The sequence below is a fragment of the Pinus tabuliformis genome, chromosome 3_2 (genome assembly GCF_031772625.1).
Source record: "Pinus tabuliformis cultivar Carrire ecotype Pingquan chromosome 3_2, CPIR1, whole genome shotgun sequence".
NCBI classification, from domain to species: domain Eukaryota; kingdom Viridiplantae; phylum Streptophyta; class Pinopsida; order Pinales; family Pinaceae; genus Pinus; species Pinus tabuliformis.
The window spans coordinates 473841151-473858454 of NC_142302.1; the positions used below are offsets into that span (position 1 = coordinate 473841151).

A 17304-nucleotide genomic window follows, 5' to 3' on the forward strand; every position below is an offset into this window, starting at 1 on the left:
CATATGCAACATTTCTCTTCCAAGTATCCTAATTCTAGAGGAGAATAAAACACTAAGAAATGAAACATATAAATATCCTACATCATCCTGCAATCAAGGAAAGAAAAACAAGAGCATTATCCAAAAGTAAATCGATAGAGTATACACCAGGGGTGACATTAGATGCCTAGCTATAACAAAAATAGTGGATTGCATCAGAATAAATAGTCTATCAGTCTAATAGAGAAGTCTAGGAGGTCATTGTAAATTGCATAAAGAAAAAAGCACGCCATGGAAACATAGTTGCTAGATAGAGAAATATCGAACATCATGGATTGTACCATTGTCAAGTAACTCATAGTGAATCTGCCCAATAGGCGCAGAGGATCTTCTCTTGGAGAACCTATCTGCAGGGGTGTTTTGTTCATGAAAGATGTGGAAAAATTGGATGGTTGTGAAGGAGGCCTTCAATAACTCAATTTGATCCATCCAATGGAGGAGAGTGGGCACCTGCCAGAAGGCCCTTCCATTTTCCCAATCTATCATGATCTTCAAGTCCCCTACAACCAGAGTACCCTCTACAACAAGTCAGGCAAGGCATCTAAGTACCCCCCATAACGCCAACACTTCTGCTCTTGTGTTGGTGCCAACACTCCCAAACTAGTGGAAGTGATAAACCATGGAGGGACTAATAGAGATAATAGCTCCACATCTGCACAAGCCATTTGTAGTGGTGCCATCAAAATAGCCCACAGAGGAGAGATTATCAAACTTGTTATAAGCCCATATACGCCAGTAAGAATGGTAAGGACCAATTTCCAGAAAATATGCCACAATTTCCATGGAGATGTGTCTGAAATATGGGGTTTTGTTCTCGAAAATGACTTAATTCCTGCATAGCCAAATGCCCCAAAAGATATATAAAGGAATAACCTTGTACACTAGATGGTTGATTGTCTAGTTAGCTAGGCATGCAATTATAGAAGACATGCCCACCATTAGAGAGATCCTGAGTGCATTGGATACCTCTTCCCATATAAGGATTGCATAGGGACAAGCCAATTGTAGGTGTTGGGTCTCCTCATATGCAAATCTGCACAAAGGACAACACCCTGGACCTTGTACACCTCTTTTTGCTAAATTCTCCCATGTAAGTATGTGATATGTATGACAAGCTAAACAAATCATTTCAATTTGGTGGGTACATTCCACCTCCACATTTTAGCTAGCCAATCAATATGAGGGCATTGCCTCTGCTTGTTGTGTATATACCTATATGTTTCTTTGGCAGAGATTTCTCTTTCTTGGGAGAGCCTGCACCAGGAAAGTCTATCTACCCTCTTGCTGGAACAAATTAATGGACGAAGTAAGTTGACAAAATTGACTTTATAAGTTCACAGACTTATAGAGAACAAATCAACAGACGAAGTAAGTTGACAAAGTTGACTTTATCAATCATAGAGTTATAAAGTATCTAAATAATTCTAATTGCAATCTTATCTTGTGGACCATGCCTATTTACAATTTCCAGTATATAAAACTTAATTATTAAAAGAGAGAAGGTATTAATATGAAATTTTAATCAAATATATTTTTTTAATTAATTTTTATTGATTTAAAATATTGATTTCCCTAACAAATCAAGGTTTAAATTATCACTTAAACTACACCACTTTATAATATAGGTTTAAATTATCACTTAAACTACACCACTTTATAATAAACTAAATATTTTGTACCCATAAATTTTTGAATCAATAACCTCCCCATAAAAAATACCTTAAAAAAATATTATATTAACTATAAAATTTAAATTTCAAAATATTTTTTAAATTAACAAACTTTTAAATTATGCCAGATCCCTTTATAACCCAACTCTATGCTACATTATTCCAACATTTTTTCCCATAAATCCAGGTAACTCTCTTTTTCCTCTTTAATATAGGAATCCCGCAGGACCCGCACCCCTAAAATGGGTATATAACCTATGCCCAAGTTATTCCACAATAGTCCGAATAACCACAAAGTTCACAAAATGAGGTTGCTTTCAGCTCGCTCCAACCCAAAATAAGAAGTCAACGTGGAACGGGATTCTTGGCACTTCTGGCAAGGTTGACTAGTCATTAGGGACGAAGCTTCGAGACATCAACGAGTGCTATAAATAGAGAAACTTTAGAGCACTTTTGATCTATTCACAGAGTGAGCTCCCAACTAGTATGCGAAGTTGTTTCTACAATACACAATCCCCAAATCTTCATATACATTACGACCCCACTTTTCTTCAGGTATGCCATTCATTACGCATATTCTTGTCCTTGATATCTACTGCAAAATATTATTCTGTACTGTTTTTCATTATTTTCTATATGGTACTAGATTATGAACTTATCAAGGCCTGAAACTAGTTCGCACTTTCATTAAGTTCGTCGACCAGAAGTCTTCTATGTAGAACATAATGTTTAAAGTTCATTCTAACTGTTAGCAGGTGCAGAGCAAAAGCTTAGTGGGGTTTGAGTTAGGGTTTTTAGTTGTAGGGTTTGATTCGGTCTGCTATGAATGATTAGGGCTTCTTTGCCCCCACTTTCCTTAGGATACTTTCACGGTTCTTTATGCGTCTGAAATAATTTTCATTCTTCTAACTTTTTTGGTTCATCAAAATTTTGCGATTAATTGCATTTAATTCCATTCTTAATGAAATGATAACTATAGTTAGGATTTGTGTCATTGTATCCTACAGGCTATAAGATACCATGGATGGTCCTGCAATGCCTGAACCCGTCGGTTACATTTGTGGAGGTATTTTTAATTCCCTAGCTTCTAGTCTCTAGATGGATTGTTAAAACGCGAAGTATATTTTATCGCCGAACGTGTTGTATCTTTGTTTTCAAAAATTATATGTATTAACTATCAAGATAAGATACTTTACTGCTTGTGTTCTGTTGTTTCTACCTCTTGCATTTTTCTTACATTTATATGTTATTGCAGACTGTGGAGCTGAGAATTCACTAAAACCTGGTGATGTAATTCAATGCAGAGAATGTGGTTATCGCATCCTGTACAAGAAACGTACTAGAAGAAGTAAGATTTCTTATGGATGAACTAATTTGTATTCATTGGATTGCATGATACAGTTTTTTAAAGCTTGTATTCTACTCATTTTGACTGTGCTTTGTGCGGAATCTTCTTTTTGTTTTTAGTTTAATCTTAGGATCTGAATGAAACCAATCTCTGGTGAGCGGTGACCGTTTCACTTTAAACATGTTAAAAAACTGATGATTAAAAAGGGGCCATTACTTTTGTCTAAGAATTCATAATGGTTTTATTATTCAATCAGACAATTGTTTCTCTCATAATTTTCAAGATAAGAATGCCAATGCTGGTCTTATTGAGTAATACGAATAAAGTTCTATCTGTCAATGCTTATGTCACGCTAATACAACCATCTCAAACGCTTATAATCCTGTCTTGATTGTGTTTTGTGCAGTTGTTCAATATGAAGCTCGCTGAGGTCATTTTGGTATTCGCACACTGATCATTGAGGGCATGCTTTGGAACATTTCTAGATTCGGGGATGGATGAGAATGTAGATTTTCATGTTACAATGTGGAAACTTAAAGGCTTTTAGTTGATAGTCCTGTCTTTGTTACCACTTCATACAGATTTCAAGTTAGTTGTAAGACATTACTATATTATTTACAACAGGTTGCTTGTTAAATGTCCTTATGTAGTTGTCTCTACGATTCTGTTTCAGGAAAACAACTGCATATGGATAAGTGAAAGTTTTGCTACATTTATAATAGAAGAACTTCTACAAAGAATTTCAGTTGATAATCTTATATTTGCTAGCTTTAATATACTAAAGCTTTGACTTACCTTATTTCTAAGAATTAGTACAATATCATTTGAAGCAGATAACAGGGTAAAATTCTTCATGTAAGATATGTGCATTGTTTATTTTGAGGAAATTTTAAAATGATATGATACATGGTGCATATATCAAACAATAGTTGACTTTTATCACTCAATAATTGAATCTTGTCTGTTTGATTCTGAGGTGAATGGGAAATTGAGTTCCATGCTCTTATCTGTTTGTATGCCTAGGATTAGTCTGTTTTTTTGTGAGTTTATGAAGAGATGGGTGTATTTTGTTAGTTCCCTCGAAAGGCTGAATTTAACAACTCCCAGAATTCCCTGTATCGTTTGTTTAAACAATTGAAGTTGACTTTATACTAGAATACAGTCTTTCGTGGTTAACCAAATAGCAAGATTACTGCAGCCCTAACATGATGATAATTTTTCTGCTGTGGAACGTGACTAGAGGCTACATAGGACTTGTTTGAGGCAAAATAACGTCTTTAATCGAAGTTGTAAGTATGGTTGTGTAGGATTGGTAATTATTTCATATTTGACAGTGTTGTAAAATTTACAACAACGTCAATGTTCTAAAGATTATATGTGATAGTTTAGCATGATGGCTTGGCTCTATATATGTGCCAAACGTCATATGACATGTGCTCATCATTAAGGAACACATCCTAAGTTTTTCTCTTTCCCTTAACCAATCCTCCCTTTGTCTAGAAATAAGATGAAGTTTGTTGTGCACCAATAGTGCTCTTTAGAAAGGACCATGTATGTTGAATGTTTTCTAAGAATTGCTTACAAACACAACTCTTAGCTCTTTAACATCTCTACGGAGTAGAACAATGGGTGACAAACTCCAATATTTCCCACCCTTTGTTCAATCAATGAACCATTCTGTGTGCAAATTCCCCCTTCAAGGGGTTGACTTTGGTTAATTTCCATGTTACAATGGGTGACAAACTCCAATATTTCCCACCCTTTGTTCAATCAATGAACCATTCTGTGTGCAAATTCTGTGTGCAAATTCCCCCTTCAAGGTGTTGACTTTGGTTAATTTCCATGTTAAGGTTGGTAATGGAAAACACAGTGTAAACTATGTCAAGACTGCATGTGAGGGTTCTCTCACAATTGAAGTGCCCATAACAATGAGATTATTTTTAGAAAATGAATTCTAACTATATTTCATAAAATATAACATTACTGCAAACTGAGTCAAACACAAGTAATGGAGGCTAGAACTCCATAAGAAGGAACAAGGAGGGGTTGTACCCATGACATAAATGGGGTTGTACCCATGACATAAATGCAAGTTTGAAAACTGAAAAGGAAGGGGTCGAGATGAATTTCCAAGAGGAGAGGATCAGAATTTTAAGTGACATGTGGTGGAAATCATTCCTGCATACATAAGCCATGTTTGGTGAATGTGGCTAGTCGAAAATCTGTGGTGCAAATCCGTGGTGCATTGTTGTCCCATTGCTTTGAGCATTGCGGGCTTATGCTATAGATTGGGTAAGCATGCATGATTATCCCTTGATCCTTATATCCCAATTAATGTGTAAATTCCATGGAAGAAATGGATTATGATTTCCATTACTTGTCTACTTGTCTTGGGTAAGGGTGGAGCATGGAAAGGGAATTGGTTGAGTAAGGTGGTCTAATGTGAAGCTCGAAAGGTGCTTAGAAGAAGCTTGAGGGTAGTTGGAATTGTTAGAGCTATAGTTCTTTGATATTTCCTAACTATTTTGCAGTTGAATCACAAGAAAAAGTAGTGGTACAACTTGATAGATCGTAAAGGTAGAGAAGGGGTGTACTATCTTGGGTTGCCTATGGTGGGGGATGTGGCACTGTAGTTAGGGAAGCTGATAGAGTTGTAGCCTAGTACCTATATGGTATGGACTGTGTTCATAGTTGACTTAAGGTGAGTCTTTTTCCCTTGAAGTGAGCAATGAGTGTTTAGGGGTGAGGAATCATATAGGGATGGTTGTGCAAGTAAGTAACTATGTTTTGTCCTTTTGGAATGAAAAGACTTGAAGGCCTAAATGAAGACCTTAGATGGATAGGGTAGATGCCTTGGCTTGGTTGAATTGTGGAGCTTAAGCTCGATCTGTTTTGTAAGGCCCAAAGAATCTTTAGATTATGCAAAATTGTAGTATGTTTGAGTACAAATAAATGAACTAGTAGGCTATTCTTAATTGAGGACATGGTGTTTTCTAAGAATTAAGCCATAGAAGTGGTCTCTCTATTTATGATAATAAGGGGTTTCAAACTTGAGATGTCAATTCACATAATGGAGAAGAAACTTTGTCAATTAAACCAAATCTAGGAGTTTGGTTTTAGAGCCCCTTGTGAAACCATTTGTGAAGATAGTTTTGTTGTTTTTATAGGCTTGCATAGTTTTTCGATCTAATTCAAACTTTGTGATTCTCCAAAAATTTGGCAATTGAGCAGCTAGAGCTTGACCTAGTATGAGTGAAGGGGTTTAATTAGAGGGGCGAAAATGCATAAGCGGCTTGTGGCCTCATTTGCCACAGAAATTGTTTTGATAATGGCTTGATTCTCAAGAATCTTAGATGCCCTTTATGCTTGATAGGTTTGGAAGCCTTAGAGGAATTTTGAGGCAAGCATATCCCAAATATCTAGACATCTGAATATTTGGACATGGTGATACATAACAAGGTTAATTGCATTTGATATTAATGGGAGTGTTGATCTCTTAGTGAATGTGATTGTATGGCTTTCAAAAGAGATGCAAAAGTTAAGGGCTCTAGTTGAGGTGGTTGTGTAATTGAGCAAATATGTTATGTCCTCTTGGAATGAAAAGCCTTGGAAGCCTTTCTTGAATGAAGACCTTGGATGGTTGGGGTAAATGCCTTGGCTTGGTTAAATCATGGAGCTTAGGCTAGACTTGTTTGTAAGACCCAAAAAATATGTAGACTCTACAAAACTACAAGGATATTGTCCACCCTTACCCTAAACTAAAACAAAAACTCTAGTCGAGGTGGTTGTGTAATTGAGCAAATATGTTATGTCTTCTTGGAATGAAAAGCCTTGGAAGCCTTTCTTGAATGAAGACTTTGGATGGCTAGGGTAAATGCCTTGGCTTGGTTAAATCATGGAGCTTAGGCTAGAGTTGTTTGTAAGGCCCAAAAAATATTTAGACTCTGCAAAACTACAAGGATATGGTCCACCCTTACCTTGAACAAAAACAAAAAGGAGGAGATGGACAATATGATAATAATAAGGAAAGTAAATGTAGAAAATGATGTATTACAAAATGCTTTAATCCTTTTATTAGATAATATTGTTGAATCTTGGGAGATATACTTAAAGACTTCATTTCATGCCACATCTTGTAGGAAATATTTTCAATATTATGTTCAAGGTGCTTTTAGAAAAAATTATCTTGGTGATGTTGAACCATGTAAAATTTTTGGAAAGGATGGAAACCAATGGTTGCTAAAAGAGTAAGGCATGTTGTTGATTTAATAAGAAATTTATTTTCAACAAGTCAATTAGAAGTGAAGGTTGTATAATTGCATTTGTGGGAAATTCATGTAAGATGGACACTAGAGGATCACTGATAATAGAAATAGGAGAAAAGGTGGGTACATTGTATTTATTTATTAGTTCTATTGACTTTTTTATTGATTATAGAAGTAGATACAACATTATGGCATCACAGGCTTAAGTACATGAGTGAGAAGGGAATGCAAAGTCTCCACTCAAGAAAAAATTCCCAAATTTGAAGCAAGTTGATTTGGATTTTTGTGAGCACTGTGTTCATAGAAAACATAAGAGTTAGATTTCTTAGAGTTGGGAAGGAAACAAAGAGTGAAAAAGTATAGCTTGTGCGGCATCAATGTGCACATGGAACTCAACAATCTAGTTTGGATAGGTAAGGATTGGAGCACTTACCAACTTTTCCTTGAGCAGGTTGAAGGCATCATCATAGGTAGGGGTCCACTCAAAAACCTCTGCCTTCTTTAGTAGCTTCTTCAACAACGTTGTAATAGTTGTGTAATTCTTTATGAATCTCCTGAATGCCCAGTGTGACCTAGAGTGCATATAGATGTATGAGGACCAACTCAAGTATCATCTCTTGGTGGTTCTTATTATTATGTTACTTTTTTTGATGGAGCAACTAGGAAAATACATTGTTTTTAATATTTTTAAGAAAGATAAATATTTGGTTGAGAATGAGATAGGAAATATGTTGAAGTGTCTTATATCAAATAATGGAGACGAATATGAAAGCAAGGAATTTGATAGTTATTGTTCATACCATGGGATTCATAGAGATAAAAATATTTGAGGAACACCACAATAAAATGGTATGATGAGCAGAGTAATCATGGAGTATGCAAGATTGACCTTAGAGATTTTGCAAGATGCTATGTATACTACTATTTATTTAATAAATAGAGGGCCTTCAAATTCGTTGAATGGTGGTACTTTGAGAGTCATGGACAATTAAAAAGGTAAATTGTTCATTTATGAAGACTTGTGGTTGTGAAGCCTTTTTCCATATTGATAGAAAAAATAGAACAAAACTTGAGGCAAAATAAGATATGGAGTTCATGATTTTGGTTATTGCTTATGGGATTATAAAAATCACAAAATCATTAGAAGTAGAGATGTGATATTCAACGAGAAGGTCATGTACAAAGGTCAGTGACAAGGAAATAAATATGAAAAGACAAACATAAAGTACATGGAGCTTGATGAAATCACAAAAAATAGAATTCCAAAAGTGTTTGAAAATCAAAATATTCAACAACGATAGTAGCAAGTACCTTGAACTCTTATAAGTATTGTTAGAATATCTACCAAGATAAATAGACTTGCCTAATGATACTCTTATTCATTGGTTTTTGTGAACTAGAAAGATATGAAGAAGCAATACAAGTAGAAACCAAAAAGAAATGGGGGCAAGAGGGGATGAAATCTTTGGTACATTGGTTCAATTTCTTGCAAGCAAAAACATTGCAAAGTAAACGAGTTTACAAGTTGAAGGAAGAAGATGGAGCCAAAAATATGTACAAGGCTAGAATTGTTGTAAAGAGTTTTGCATAGAAAAAAGGTACAGATTTTGATGGAATAGTTCTCTTGTTATTGAAATGACTTCATAAGAACTACTTTAAGTCTTAGTGGTGGTAGAAGATTTGCATCTTGAACAATTAGATGTCAAGACAACTTTCTCCATGGGGAATTGGAGGAAGAGATTTGTCTGCAGTGACCATAGGGGTATGAGGTCAAAGGGAAAGAGAAATTAGTATGCATGTTTAAGAAGAAAGTGTATGTTCTAAAGCAACCTCCAAGGCAATGGTATTTGAAATTTGATAGGATAATGACAATAAGGTTATAGTAGATGTCCTTTTGGCCATTGTGTTTATTTTAAGAGACTAGATAATCGTAGCTATATTATCTTCTTATGTTATGTAAATGGCATGCTTTTTTTAGGGTCTAACATGTGGGATTTAAATGTGTTTAAAAGAAAAGTAATCAATTCATTCCTGATGAAGGATTTTGTTGTTTCAAAGCAAATCGTTATGAGAAAATAATAAAAGATAGGAAAATTGTAAATTAACATTGTCTCAAGGTGAATACATAGAGAAGGTGTTGGAAAGATTTAAAATGTAGGATGCAAAACCAATTAGTACACATTTAACCAACCATTTCAATCTAAGGAGAAGTGCCCCAAGACATGGGAGGAGATAGACTACATGTCCAAGGTTCCATACTCATTAGTAGTTGGCAGCTTCATGTATGTGATGATGTGCACAAGGTCAGATATTGTACATGCAATGCGAGTTCTGAGGTATATGAAAAATCCCAAGTAAGGAGCATTGGCAAGTAGTAAAGTGGACTCTCAAGTATTTGTGAGGTGCCACTACTCAAACATATGTTTTGAAGGTTCAAACATTGTTCTATAGGGATTTGTTGATTTCATTATGATAGTTGATATAGATAGTAGGAGGAGCACCACAAGGTACGTTTTTACTGTAAGCGGAACACCAATAAATTGGATTATGAAATTGCAAAGTGTTGTTGCACTGTCAAAAACAAAAGCAGAGTATGTTGTTATTACAGAGGTTGGTGAAGATATTATTTAAATTAGAAATTTACAGAGGAATTGGGAAAGAAGGAGGAGAACAGTAGGTTGTACATTGATAGTCGAAGTGTCATTCATCTTCCAAATAACTCAACCATCCATTCTAAGACGAAACACATACAACTCATGTACCATTTCATATTATTAGTTTTATAAGATGGGCAATTGAAGATAAAAAACCTATCAATTCCATGGTTTAAGCATAGTCCAACAGGTGCAATAGTTAAAGAGCATTGGCAAGCAGTAAACTTGAATCTCAAGTATTTGTGAGGTGCCACTACTCAAGCATTATGTTTTGGAGGCTCAAACATTGTTTTATAGGGATATGTTGATTCAATTATGGTGGTTGATATTTATAGTAGGAAGAGCATCGCAAGGTATGTTTTTAATGTAGGTAGAGCAACAGTAAGTTAGATTACGAAATTGCAAAAGGTTGTTGCACTTTCAAAAATATAAGTAGAGTATGTTGCTACTACAAAGTCTAGTAGAGAGATTATTTAGCTATATAGGTTTACAGAGGAATTCGGAAAGAAGCTAGAGAATATTAGGTTGTACAATGACGTTCAAAATTCCATTAATCTTTCAAATAACTCAACCTTCAATTCTAAGACAAAACATATACAACTTAGGTACCATTTCATATGATCACTTTTAGAAGATGGGTAGTTGAAGCTAGAAAAAACACATACTAGCTAGAAGCTTGCAGACATGTTAATGAAGGCAATAAACAAGAATAAATTGAGTTCTCACATAGTTTCAGTTGGCCTCTAAGCATGACGGTGAAGATAAAAACTATCTATTCCATAGTTTAAGCATAGTTTAGAAAGTGTCACTGTGGTGGAGTTGTTGTAATTAGTCCCCAAGTGGGAGATTGGTGGTTGTGGAGCCTAATTATCCTACACACACATATATATTTGCATGTAAATGGGCATACAACTATAAGACATAGTTAAACATGCAAGATTCTTGAATACCTTGGTTATGAAATTTGAGAGGGGTAGGAGATACCTTAAGTCAAATTTAAAGCAAGGGAATGTTAGGTTAAAATTGACTTGATGAAAGAGTCAAATATGTTTTAGATAAACAAGTGGTTTTCAAGGCCATGGTGTTAGTAACCCATGGTAACGTGCCCATGGATTGCATGTAATGAAGCCCTTAAAAGGCTTAGGATACTTCATTATGTAATGGTTGTGTATTATGAGAGAGCATAATAAAAGGAGAGATGACTATAAGAAATTGGAGGAAGTTTTAATGGATGTTGTAGGTTGTATCCCTTCATTAAGTGAGATTGAATAAAGGAAGAACTAGCTATTTCTTTGTGGTGAGTGAGGGGGGGGGGGGGTTTGTTGAATTCCCAAATATCCTAGTTATAAATTTTGAGGGGCTAGGACCTAGATAATTAACGCAAGTTAGGTTTAAAGAGGGGAATATTAAGTTGACCTTGACTTAGTATATGAGTCATTGTGTTAAGATCAGGTTGTGGTATAAAAACTCCTCATTATTATAATGAGGACCCTCAAAATTTTAATTTTGTCAAAAAATTATGTTTCTAAGATTATTCAAACTTAAAAGTTTGTAAATAAATTTCAATTTGTTAATATTGTTTTTAAAGATTAACGTTTAAACTTGTAAATATGGTTTTTGTTGTTGTTGTTGTTGTTTTGCCATTTTGAAAAAAAATCCTAAAGCCCCCTAATCAATATTGGGTTTCTAAATTCATTATTTTATCTCAATGCCCAATATATTCAATATTGGATTGTTTGATTGTATCAATCTTGTACAGGACTAGTTCTTAATATACAAACAACCATCATCTTAGTACCTGGGTACCATTCCCATTAACTATCGAACTTTTCAAACGATATCCTTTTTTGATAGCTAACAATACCTTGCTCATTATACTAGATACCGAAGCATTCAAGTAAAATTTCTCTATCTTGGCACCCTTCCCATCAACTCTTGAAATTTTCAAACGAATTGTCATTTTCAACAATTAACAACATATCGTATGTCATACTGCATATCGAAAATCAAAGTTTTCATGCGATGCCATCTATCCCTTGATACCCGGGTACCCGATATCAAATCCTTTCTATACCATATTGGATCTAAACATAAAATGAAAATAATGTAGAAACACCAATACCCTAGTAAGGGGCCCCACCATTGCCACATTGGACCAGTGTTAACATGTCATTGCATGCGACAAATCTGATGTGGTGACCCATGTCACTTATTTTTGGCCCCATTGCACCTTCTAAAATGTTTTTTTCTACATGACACATCACCTACATGGAAGTGCCATGTCATATCGAACACTAGCCATTTTATGAAACACTCTTTCAACTAATCATCCAATACCCAATACCATTATAATTAATTGGATTTAGTATTGATCTTAGTTTATTAAGTTAATTAACCATGATTAATAAAGCACTTTTTGGAGGAAATCTTTTCATTCTAGTTTTAACTTTTTTTCTCTCTTATTTTTATAAATAAACCCATCTTGCTACCGACCTATCATTTTCAATGCTTATATAGTATAATGCCCGATGCTCGGTACCTCGATATCATGATGCCTTTTCTCTCTTATTTTTATAAATAAACCCATCTTGCTATTGACCTATCATTTTCAATGCTTATATAGTATAACGCCCGATGCTCGGTACCTCGATATCATGATGCTCGGTACTTGTATGTATTAACATCACTAAACCCATTTACTACCTTTTTCAATTACAATTTAATTAATGTAATCATAGTTTAATACATGATTATAGGTTAATCCCATGCATACCACTTGTTGGGTTTTATGTGGAAATTACATTATAACATAGTGTAGGTCATTTTATGAATTCAATGAACATTCAATAAACTTTCGTCGATTGCTTTATGCATCTCACCTCCATGATAATTCATTAAGAGATGTTGAATTTGCTTCAAAGTTTCTAGGGTATAATGTTTATGCTATCATTTCACAAAAATTAAGCTATTTGAAAGCTCTTTGTGGTCTAAGTGACTTTAGGAATTTGGTTGCAGAATTTTCCCTATTAAATCCATAGGGAATGTCATTTAAATTATTTCAATTTGAATGTCATTTAATGTTTATAATTGTTTTTTTTTTCAATTAAAGGATATCTAAATCATGCCTCCCAAAAAAGGTAAGAAAGTTAAGCATCAACAACCACAACAATAGATTGAGGGTTTAGAAACCAGGAATCCCATTTTTTCTTTGTTTTTAAACACGACATACATGCTTTCTCCAAACAACAAATCATTGGCTGAAATATATTAGTATTTGGAAGGAGATTTTTAGGTGTATACAGTGAATATATGACCTTGTTTGAAGACATTCGCAGCTCGGATCTACACAAAGTAGCAACTATACCAGCCTTGATTCATTACATAGATATGATTATTTGGGAAATCAAATGCACTAACTTTCCAACCAAGCCAATCATTGAAAATTAAAGGAACATGGTTGGCTCCTTTAAGTTAGACGAGGTACAAGCAATGTTCTAGGTGCCAACACCTAAATAGGACTTCGATAACGAACATATTGAAAAATTTAAGGCAAATGAGTGAACGCATTATCAATTAGAGATGGGTATACTAATTAAAGAATTGTGGTGGGATGAAAATATCCATTTAGAAAGTTCTTGTGCTTACTCCACCTCGTCCCATAAACCCCCTATAATTATGGTAGCAAAAAATGTTGCATGGGCTTTTTGGAGAAAAGAATCCCTCTCACTTTAGAGAAGAATGTGTACCTATTATGCATATACTCGATGGAGGCACTATTTTTAATTGGTTTGCTATACTATCTGCTAATCTCAAAAAAACTATTGAAAAATTTGTTAAAATAGAGCCAAGAGTTGCCCTAAAATTCTTTATCTGCTTCTCTTATGGATGCCATTTGCTTTCATACCCATTTTCCTTTAACAAAATGGCAATGGACACCTAGAACTAAAACTATTCATATTTATCATTCAAAGCTTTGGGTTGAAAATGCTAGGGACCACATTTATGAAATCTGTCACAATGCCATTATTCTTTGCATGAGAAATTCTTTTGCCTTCCACCTCCTAGATTCATAGATAAGGAAATGTAGGGAATTGATGAGATTGGAGATTGGTATGTTGATGAAACCTTCTCTTGTATCAGAATTTATGGTTGCTAAGCATCACCTTATGTCCTATTGAGATATGCACCTGATAGGTTAGTCCTTATGGAGATAGCATATCAAACTGCAAGAACATGGATTACCAATGATTTTACAAATAGGATCAAAGAGGATTTGGCCCACATTTCCTATTCATCTTGTGATTTATTCCTTGACAAATTTCAACTATGCTAGGATTGAAGCTGTAACATTGGAAGAAATAATTTATCATTAACTCTTTTGAACAAGCATGATCCTTTGAACAGTGTCACAAAACATTGTGATTCGATAACAAGTTTCAAGAAATATGCTAATGAAAATATGCATTTTCATGATATTTTCAAAAGAGCCAAATCAAATGAAGAGGTCTTGATAAAAATTCAACAAATCCCCAAAGGATTTAGCTACAGACGCTTATGCTTTTCAAAAGAAAAGAAAGATGTATCTTGGACCTGTTGTGGTGAAATAACAACCACCCCATTTTTAACTTATTATCCTCATAATAATAATGGGGACACTCTACATAAATTTTGGTCATATCGCCCTTTAATTTTTTCATTTGGTTAAGTGTGAGACAATTTTGCGACATTTTTATTTCCTTCGGCTTTCTATTTTGATTGCATCATTGTGTTCAACTTTTTGCTAGCTTTTCATCGATTCTTGTTTCATCTCATGTGGACTCTAGGTTTGTAAATTGTGTTTATTAAAGTTCGGTAATTTTTACCACTCAAACTTAAAAAATATACAAAATACAATTTGTATGGTATATATATTAATTTTTAATTAATTAATCTAAATTAATTAATTTTTTAGTTAAAGTAATTATTTTTTATTAAATTAACTATAGTTTAATTAAAAAAATTATTTAATTTTTTTTTTTTTTTTTTTAACTAAGAATATTTTTTTAATAATCTCATTCCCAAAGGATCTCGTAGCTTAATTTTAAAAACCGTTTGAGACTCTTACTTCTGAAATCCCGAAATTACTTATTAAAAATGAACATAGTTTTATGAAAAAACTTATTATTAAAAATGATTGTAATTTATACAAGGAAAAAAATTCTCATCCTCGGCTCCCTTACTTCTCCCAACTTTTTTTTAATTACTCCATGACCCGAGACCCTTGTTCCTCCGAAAGCCGAGATGCCTCCTTACATCTCCCACTCCACACCACCTCTCAACCCTCCCCTCTCCTTATGTATTCTCGACTCATTCAAAGGAGCCAAAAAGCCACTACAACATTTTTAAATATATTTTAATTAAATAATATTTAATTAATTTTAATTTTAATTGTTTTAATTAATTTATAATTATAAATTAATTTTATTTTAATTTAATTTGTGTATTAATAATTAATAATTATTTTTTTACTTATTTAATAATTGTAATTAATTATTATTTTTTTAATTATAATTATATAGTTAATTAATAATTATTAATTTAATTTAGATTATGATTTTTTAAATTAAAATGACTAAGTTTGGTCTAGACATGTATTTTTCTAGAATTATAACAATTTTGACAATTCAATTTTGGAGGCTCGTAAGTTGAGTTTTACTAGGCTAAATGAGGCCCAGGACAACCCATTAGAAAGATAAAATCATGGAGAATATTTTTGAGGTGGTTTCATGACCAAATTTGGTCATTAAATGTGACTAAAATTTAATAAAATATTAAGCTCCGAAATTGCAATCAAAACTAATTTTTCGAGCTTTGTTTTTGCATTTTCATTTGCCTGAAGCTTTTGCTGTTGCAGATCTATTCAATTCTATCGTCTTTGACCAACAAGATATTTATAGAGATCAGTGGGGAGCTCAAATTTCTTTTATTTTATTATTGAATTGGATTTGGTTGAGAGTTGGTTTTCTCAATTTTGTAATTTTGATTTTAGTGTGCAATTTAATTTAATTTTTTATTGGCTTATAGTAGGAGATAGGCCAATTTAACTAGCGAAAGAGACAAAGAGTGTCGGAAAAGGGAAAAAGCATGTTCGACGGTTGATCTGCCTATCAAGCAGCATGGGGAAAACATTCTGTAGATAATCAGATTCGAAGGAAGTGCATCTAGCGGTCGGGTATATGTAGGAGCCATATGGCACCTACCTCGTTAAGGTACGGAGCCTGAGTCCCTGATCGGGGATCCAACTACTATAAATCCCAACCAACCTAGAGACTTGAACCTCGTTGGTAGACGCAATCAGGTAGACAACCAACCAGGCAAGGGAAAACAATCGGAAAGTTCATCCCAACCTAACGACCTAGACTCTCTTATAAGAGAGGGCAAGTCAAGCCTAAGGCAATCCAGGAGACAACTTTAAGGCGACCGAGACCACAAACAAAATGACAAAGGTCACAAACCCCATAAAAGAGCCTAAAACTATAACAGTGCTATAAATTCGATACACAACTATAAATATAGTAGTAGCAAAGGTTATGACTTTAGGTCTTGAAAGGGTAAATGACTAACCAAAAAGGAGGCATGCTTCCATTCAGAATCAAAATCTTGGCCCTTCCAGGACTGTTAGGGTCCTATAATATATAGGATCACAAGGTGATTCAAGATTTTTCCCATTTATTTCAGTATGTGAATAATATTGCATCTGCAAATAATTTCCAAAACAAACATATATATATATATATATATATATATCTATATATATCTATATATATATATATATATATATATATATATATATAATGAAAAGAGGGTAAAAAAAAATTTAAAAAATAACAAAAGAAAAAGAAAGGCAAAAATAGAATAAATAAAAAAATGATAAAAGAACCCCACACAAAAATGTGAAAGTGATGTTAGTTGAAGTGCCACTAATAGTGCAATAATTTTTGAAGAATAAATTCATAAGGTTGTGTGCAACTTGTTCAACATGCCACAATCCTTTTTCTTGTTTGAAACATACTGCTTAATCACGTTCAAGCAATTTTCAATTTATGTCAATTATATTAGAATGAATAATTTAGTCAAACAGTGTAATATTGGCCAAGATTAGATTATGTAAGTTAGATGAAGAAATTAATCCAACAGTCTAATCTGGATTAATACAAATTGTTAGGTTAGTTTAGGCAGAAGATTGAAAGTTGATGAAATCAAAGTTACTTGTAGATGGCTAAGGTGTCAACATTGGGTATGATTTGTCCAAAGTTCGAAACCTTATTGAAAAAATTATGTGCATGACA

The 17304-nt window shown here is 33.8% G+C and overlaps 1 protein-coding gene across 1 annotated transcript; it reads left to right on the forward strand.

Annotated features, from left to right (window-relative positions):
• Nucleotides 1-2007: 2007 nt before the first annotated feature.
• Nucleotides 2008-3851, forward strand: LOC149181353 (DNA-directed RNA polymerases II, IV and V subunit 12-like). Its single transcript, XM_089418316.1, has 4 exons — nucleotides 2008-2264; nucleotides 2717-2775; nucleotides 2965-3057; nucleotides 3464-3851. The coding sequence occupies exons 2-4, from the start codon at nucleotides 2730-2732 to the stop codon at nucleotides 3484-3486; spliced, it is 162 nt and encodes a 53-aa protein (XP_089274442.1). The 5' UTR covers nucleotides 2008-2264; nucleotides 2717-2729; the 3' UTR covers nucleotides 3487-3851.
• Nucleotides 3852-17304: the final 13453 nt, after the last annotated feature.